The sequence below is a fragment of the Medicago sativa genome, chromosome 5 (assembly GCF_051527215.1).
Source record: "Medicago sativa cultivar Bolivia chromosome 5, Bolivia_mono, whole genome shotgun sequence".
Taxonomy (NCBI): Eukaryota; Viridiplantae; Streptophyta; class Magnoliopsida; order Fabales; family Fabaceae; genus Medicago; species Medicago sativa.
This window is the reverse complement of record NC_140753.1, coordinates 9,045,744-9,053,189: the sequence shown is the minus strand read 5'-3', so window position 1 is coordinate 9,053,189 and position 7,446 is coordinate 9,045,744. Positions and strand designations below refer to the sequence as shown.

The 7,446-nt window shown below is 30.7% G+C and overlaps 1 protein-coding gene across 1 annotated transcript; it reads left to right on the top strand.

Annotated features, from left to right (window-relative positions):
• Positions 1 to 6,141: 6,141 nt before the first annotated feature.
• On the top strand, positions 6,142 to 7,446 carry LOC146919775 (mitogen-activated protein kinase kinase kinase 20-like). The gene has a single exon (XM_085713185.1). It carries the CDS (start codon positions 6,265 to 6,267, stop codon positions 7,312 to 7,314), a length of 1,050 nt encoding a protein of 349 aa, XP_085569311.1. The 5' UTR covers positions 6,142 to 6,264; the 3' UTR covers positions 7,315 to 7,446.

The following is a 7,446-nucleotide window of genomic DNA, read 5'->3' as shown; positions in this document are numbered from 1 at the left end:
AACCCATTCACCTCACCTTGTTCTCCTATTTATAAAGGATAGGTTTGGGTATTTTATTTGGGCTGGATTTAGGGTGTTTTTTCATTCCACTTATACCCTTGAACAAACTTATTTTTTTTTAAAGGATGAACAAACTTGAATATAAAATTGTTATTTTGTTGATGTCATAAAAGATAAGAAGTTTATGGTATATTTGTTATATTGTTGATATCATCGTAAAATATAAGTATTGATTGTTACAATATTTGTTGATGTCATAAAAGATAAGAAGTTTATGGTATATTTGTTATATTGTTGATATCATCGAAAAATATAAGTATTGATTGTTACAATATGAAAATGTAAAATATCTATTAAATATTTTATTTTAGTTTCTAATTAATTTATAATATATTATATACTACACTACCAAAAAAAATGTTACACTACCAAAAAAAGAATATATTATATAGTATAAATATCTCAACAAACTACTCATTATATTTTAAATTTTCTAATTTTTATTTAATCATAATTCAAATTTTTTTTAAACAATCATAATTCAAATTTTAATAATTATATATATATATATATATATATATATATATATATATATATATATTATTTTTCATATACGCGTAGGGATGGCAATGGGTACCCTATGGGTAGGGTACTACAATGCCCTTTCCCGTACCCACGTTTGTAAAAAATACTCGCACCTGTGTCTGTACCCTCGTGGGCAACAACTTTAGTGTCCTTCCCCATACCCTATGGGTACCTTAGTGTCCATACCCGCACCCATTATCTGCATTTTAACCATGAAAAGACAATAAAAATATCACAATTGAAATAAAACTTGGTTCAAATTTTTTAAAATCAACTCATAAAATAGTATGAATCCTAGTATTTAACAAAATAAAAAACATCCAAAACATCCTTAAAAATTGTATACCAACAAGAGGGATCAATGATTGTATGAAATAGTTTTTAGGTTTAGGCTTAAGCTTAAATAGCTAAATAAATTAATTAAGGAAAATGCTAACAAGTGCCATAAGGGCATTGTTTAAGCATCTAAAAGTAGCAATTTTTGCATTGGAAATTGTACGGTTATGACTTTAAAAAGTGTTTGACTTGTATTTTCAAGACATAATTTCTTTTTTTGGATTCCTTAAACAATGCCCTTAGGGCACTTGTTAGCAAGACCCATTAATTAATTATACACCAAAAATAAATAAATTATTTATCATATTATATAAATATGTATATGCGGGTTGCGGGGCTGGGCAATATAGTACCTTTACCCGTACCCATACCCATTTAAATTTGTGGGTAATATCCGGACCCAAGCCCGTACCCAAGAAAGCGGGGTTTTACCCTATCCATTATGGGTATTTTTTACGGGTACGCATCGGACATGGGTCCAATTGTCATCCCTATATACGTGTGTCACTCCCATGCTACATTGAATGTTCATTTTCAATCAAATGCTATCTTTTTTATTATAACATACTAGCAAATGCTCGTCTTTCTGTTTTTTTTATTACGTTAACAATTGTAATTATGAACGGTTTTTTTAAAAAAAAATAAATAACGTCTTTTATGAAATTTTGATTTAAAAAATAGAGATTAGATGTTTGAGAATTTCAAAGTATAAAAACTCAACAAACTATGTTTATCTTTTTCAATGACATCCACAATATAGCAAATATAATATAAATCATTATATTTTCTAATGACACCAATAATATAATATTATTATAGAAAAATTTGTTCAAAGGTATATATACTATATATAAAGAAAACTACCCCTTTCAGCACTTTTGAGTTGGATTTTTCTTTCCAAAAATTTCCTCAATTTTCAATATAAATAACACATGTAACAAATTGAAAAGAATAATTTTATTTTATTTTTTTGAAAGAGAAGAATTTTAAATATTAAAAAAATGTAACAAACATGATATGAATTAATATATGTCTGTCTTTTTTATCATTTAAAAAGTGTAACAAACTAAATGAATATATTTATACTTAATCTTTTCTTATCTCAATTATACCCTTAAACAACTTTTTCTACAATAAAGATTATTGTTGATGTTATTGAAATAGATAATCATGTTTAATTTGGTTTGTTATAACTAGAAAGCAACAAACATTTATATTTTTAGTTTTAATCAAACTCAAAATTTCATAAAAAAAAAACATAGTTCATAATTTACAAATTTTAGCGCAGCAAAAAGAGCTGAAAGACAGACACGTCAGTGTCCGTCTTTTCGCTGGTTGGAATAATGAAAAAATTAAACCTAAAATCACATTGACCACATTTGAATTCAATCTAGTGTCAATTTATCAAACACGTGTACCGCAACATAAATCTATACATTGACACTTACTAACTAGCAACCGACAGCAACTAATAAATAATGATGACTAACCTATAGAAAAAATTAAAAATTCTTGAACAAGAGATTTTAATCAAATTGGATGGATCATGGATATATCATTGAGTTTGAGTTGAATTTTTTTTTTTTTTTTGAGTTAAAATCTTAACTACATTCGATAACTTTTTTTGAGAGGACATACGATAACTCTGTAAATATTTATTTTGGTGGTTTCGTTTCATTAGATGATCGTTGTTTTATTTTTAGACGGAAACTAGGTGATTGTTATCAAGAAATTATTCTTATTTATTTGGTTTAGAGTAAATTTTGATATTGAGTTTTTTAGATTATCATGAAATAAAGATTTTTTTTCTATTTAAAAACAAAATAGATTATCTTTTTTAATGACACCAACAATATAATTTTGTGCTCGTGAGCTCGTGAGCATAGCTCAGTTGGTTTAAACAATGCATAATATATGCAAGGTCCGGGGTTCGAACCCAGCCACCACACAAAAAAATTACAGGAAAATTTGTTCAAGGGTATAATTGGAATAATAAAAAAAAAGTCAACCCAAAATCACCTATTTTCTTTATATACAGTAGAGAATAGATATTGGCATTAGACTGAAACTATGTGCTCATATGTCCTCTCTTCTTATTGCTTTAATGCGTGTAAATTATGAATGATAGTTTTTATGAAATTTCGATTAAAATTATAGGTATATAAACATAAATAATAGATATTTTTCTTTCAAAAAAAATAGATATTTTGTACTTTCATATTGTAACAAACTATACTTATCTTTGTCCTCGTAAGCTTATCTCAGTTGGTAGGGGCAGTGCATATATCCAAGGTCTGGGTTTCAAACTCCGACCACAACAAAAAAATAATACTTATCTTTTTCAATGATACCAACAATATAACAAATATAATATAAATTCTTATCTTTTTTAATGACAACAATAAAATAGCATTTTTATGGTCAAATTTGCTTAAGGGTATGATTGGAAGGGAAAAAAAGTCAGCCAAAAACGATTTACTTTCTTTATATATAGTACTAGCAAAAAGACAGGCACTCATGTGCCCGTTTTTCCGCTCTTTTTATTGCGCTAACGTTCGAAAAATATGAACCGTGTTTTTTTATGAAATTTTGATTTTGATTAAAAATAAAAATATAAATGTTTTTTGTTTTCAAAATATAACAAATCAAACTAATCATTATTATCTATTTCAATGAAACGATAGAGCGCCGAGCTTCAGAGATACCTGTTGAATAACCAAACTGGAGGTAGTGGTCCAAAATTCCAAAAGGATCCAGTGAAGACAAACCAAACCAATTCCGCACAAGATGCCGAATAGAACCAAAGACACTACAACCTAAAAACAAATTATTTGCTCATTCAATGTTGGCACAACCATTAACACATAACTGAGCATCATGAGAAATTATTCCTCTTGTAGACAAATTGTCCTTAGTTGGCAACCTATTATGAAAGAGATGCCAAGAAAACAATGATATCTTCAAAGGGACGTCATTTTTCCATATGAAATCAGAAACTAGAGTATAATGTTGTGGTTCCTGGATAGTAAGAAATTGGTAGACACCATAAATACTATAGCCTGCACTTGGATTAAGTTGCCAAAGTCGCACTTGGATTAAGTTGCCAAAGCCACTTGTCATCCTGATTATCCTGCAAAATCACATTGTCAAGCTAATTCCTACACTTCCCTAACAGCTCATCCTCCCACACCAACAATCGAGGACGCCACTTCCAAGGCTGACCTCCCTCCCCAAAACTTAACTGAAACACTCATGTCACAATCATTCATCAGTTCTCCAATAAATCAAACAGATATGTTATCTTTATTGATAAACGTCTGTCCATTGAGGGTGTTTGTGGTTTAGTTTGGATTTATTTTATCGGGAAAAAAATCATCTAATTTAAAGGTGAAAATACCTTGTAGTTCAGTTTAATTTGAATTGCTTCTTTAAAAAAATATTTTTTTATACGATCGGACTCAATCAATTATGTACGGTTTAGAATGAATAAGTTGATTCAACTTTATTTATTGAGAAATGATATTTATATAATCATTTTGTGATAACTTTTTGACAACTCTTTTATACTCACATTCTCTCTATATTTTTCTCTTCATTGTTTTTAATCAATAAAAAGAAAGAGAAAGAAAGTTGTCATAAAAATTATCATCGATAGTTATGCAAAAATCACTACTCATCACAAAGGTGCGCCAACAAAACATGTTCAAAACTAGTACATCAGTAGCACATAACATTTGCACTAAAGCACCCACTAAATGTGCATCAAAATCTTTCTGATAAAGCCAACCCACAATACCGTTAAGCAAAGTACAGTGTACTAAAATGTACACACATTACTGCATACTATTATTTTAGCTGAGATATCAACAAATTTCTTATAGCACCTCTCACATATGATATACTTCAATAGGATGTTCAGTTTACCTATAGCTGCCAAATTCAAAACATTAAAATAAGCTACATCATTGATACAAATACACCTCTGTGGTGATATTTTAGTTATAGCCTTAGAATTTTCAATGAATAATTTTCCTTGAACACCAATAATCATCTTCAGACTTTGCAGTACTCTTCCATGGTCCACCTTTGAAATCCCCATTTTGCTCATTATTCATCAACAACCTCCAATTCATGATAGAATCTCCAAGCATTACCCTTACCATTTAATTTAACCACTTTGCATAGTTATGCAGATGCCAAAGCACAATCTTAGTTTGCTCAATAAATGATAAATCCACCGATGAATATAGTCGGTATTTTTTTGCATTCACGAGTTTGGGACATCAGTTACCGCTAAGTCATGATCAAAAGATCAAAATTCAAGCTCGGTTTTTGAATATTAAAACTAAAAAAAAAAAATGTATGTTTTTAGACCATCTAATCTTGATCGAATGGTGACTATGTTCCAAATGCAGGATTTCGTGTGGTGAGGATACAAGTAGTGTCTTTTATTTTATTTTTAACTATAAACGCTAAATTTGAGCTAAATCTCTCTTTTTGGACTAGAGTATCTAAAGAAAAAAGTTGTTGATTTTGAAAGGATTATATAGAAGAATATTCCTTAAGTTCTACTTAAAAACAAAATAGACATCAACCTTAAACTTAATTCAAAATTTAAAAAGAATTTGAGGATTATTATTCATGCAGAAATAATGATTTCAAAGGCTTTAGCAGAAGACAGAAGTTTTGAGCTTATTATCAATAAATAATGCTTATAATCACACTTCTAATAAAAGAGTACGTACTATACTTCAATGGGAAACGTGTTTGAACTTTCCATATATGGTAGGAAATAGGAATCTTCAAAACATGAGGAATCGTTGAACTAAAATAAATTTCAATTGTCAAAAAAGAACAAAAGATAAAACTTCAAAGTACAGTCAACAACCATCCAATTATCCGAATCATCAAATTAAACTGTATAATTAACAGTTACCCGTCAAAAGAAAACTAATTATTAATTAATAATCAGTTAGTTAATGATCTGCAGTTAATTAGGATTAGGATCTTCTAAATAAAAATTATATCTTCTAAACAGTACGGTTGAGATTGAGAATCAATATGAAAAGATATTTTCCAATTAAAAAACACGCTTTCTTCGCCTTAAATATATATACACACGTGTTTCAATAGCCACCATCTTAAATTTCCCTGTTAGGTCTTTGAATTGAATTATCAACATAAATTTTCAACATATATAAACTTCCCAAATATTTGTTTCCTTATTAACACAAGACGCGACTCTTCAAGGTTTCTCTCATACTACTATTTTATTCCTTCCTCCAACAAAATAGAGTAACACACCAAACCAAACCAAACCAAAAACCTCAGAATAACAAAAACATGAAGAATTGGGTTCGAGGTAAGATGCTAGGTAGTGGCACCTTCGCCACCGTCAACATAGCCACACACCCACAGAATTCCGATACCTTTCCGTCGCTCACCGCAGTCAAAACCTCCGATACTTACGACTCCCATTTTCTCGTAAACGAGAAACAAATACTTGATAGTTTAGGATCATCCCCACATATAATTAAGTGTTTTGGTCAGGATCAAACTTTCGAAAACGGTGAAGAGTGTTATAATATTTTTCTAGAATATGCTGCTGGCGGTACTCTCTCCGATCAACTCAAGAACCATGGTGGCAAGTTACCGGAGAATCTCGTTCATCGTTACACAAGGTCTATCGTTGAAGGACTCAAACATATTCACAACAAAGGCTTTGTTCACTGTGATTTGAAGCTACAAAACATTCTTGTATTTGAGGATGGCGAAGTTAAGATTTCGGATTTTGGTCTTGCTAAAGAGAAAGGTTCAAAACATGGTGGAAAATTGGAATGCAGAGGAACTCCGTTGTATATGTCCCCAGAAGCAGTGAATGAGAGTGTTTATGAATCGCCGGCAGATATATGGGCTCTTGGTTGCGCTGTTGTGGAGATGGCTACGGGTAAACCTGCATGGAATGTAAGCAGTGGTTCAAATATGTGGTCGTTGTTAATTCGAATTGGGGCAGAAGACGAATCACCGTTGATTCCAGACGAATTATCACAAGTTGGAAAAGATTTTCTGGAAAAGTGTTTCGTTAAGGATCCTCTGAAAAGATGGACCGCAGAGATGCTTTTGAAACATGAGTTTATCTCATGTGATGAAACTGTTTCATTGGTGAAAGAGTTGCCATTGTCAATGTCACCATCTCCGAGAACTCACTTCGATTTTACTCATTGGGCTTCTTCTAGTGTTACGACTTTGCCTCCTGATGCAAAGGAATTATGTGAACTGAAATTTGAGCAAGGTTTTTGTTCACCGGACGAGAGGCTTCAACGACTAATCACAGATCAAAGACCGTTGGATTGGTCAGAATCCGATGCTTGGTGTTTTGTTCGGTCAAATTAAAATTTTGTTCCTTTTGTTTTTTAAGCTAGAAGAGTTATGATAATATAAAGATTCATTGTTTTGACGCCACCTTGGCAAGTGTATATACCAAAATTGATTTGTTCTTTTATGTTCATTGACGTTTTTTATTTA

Excerpts from the sequence above, each read along its gene's own strand:
- LOC146919775 (XM_085713185.1), top strand. The coding sequence starts at position 6,265 with ATGAAGAATTGGGTTCGAGGTAAGATGCTAGGTAGTGGCACCTTCGCC.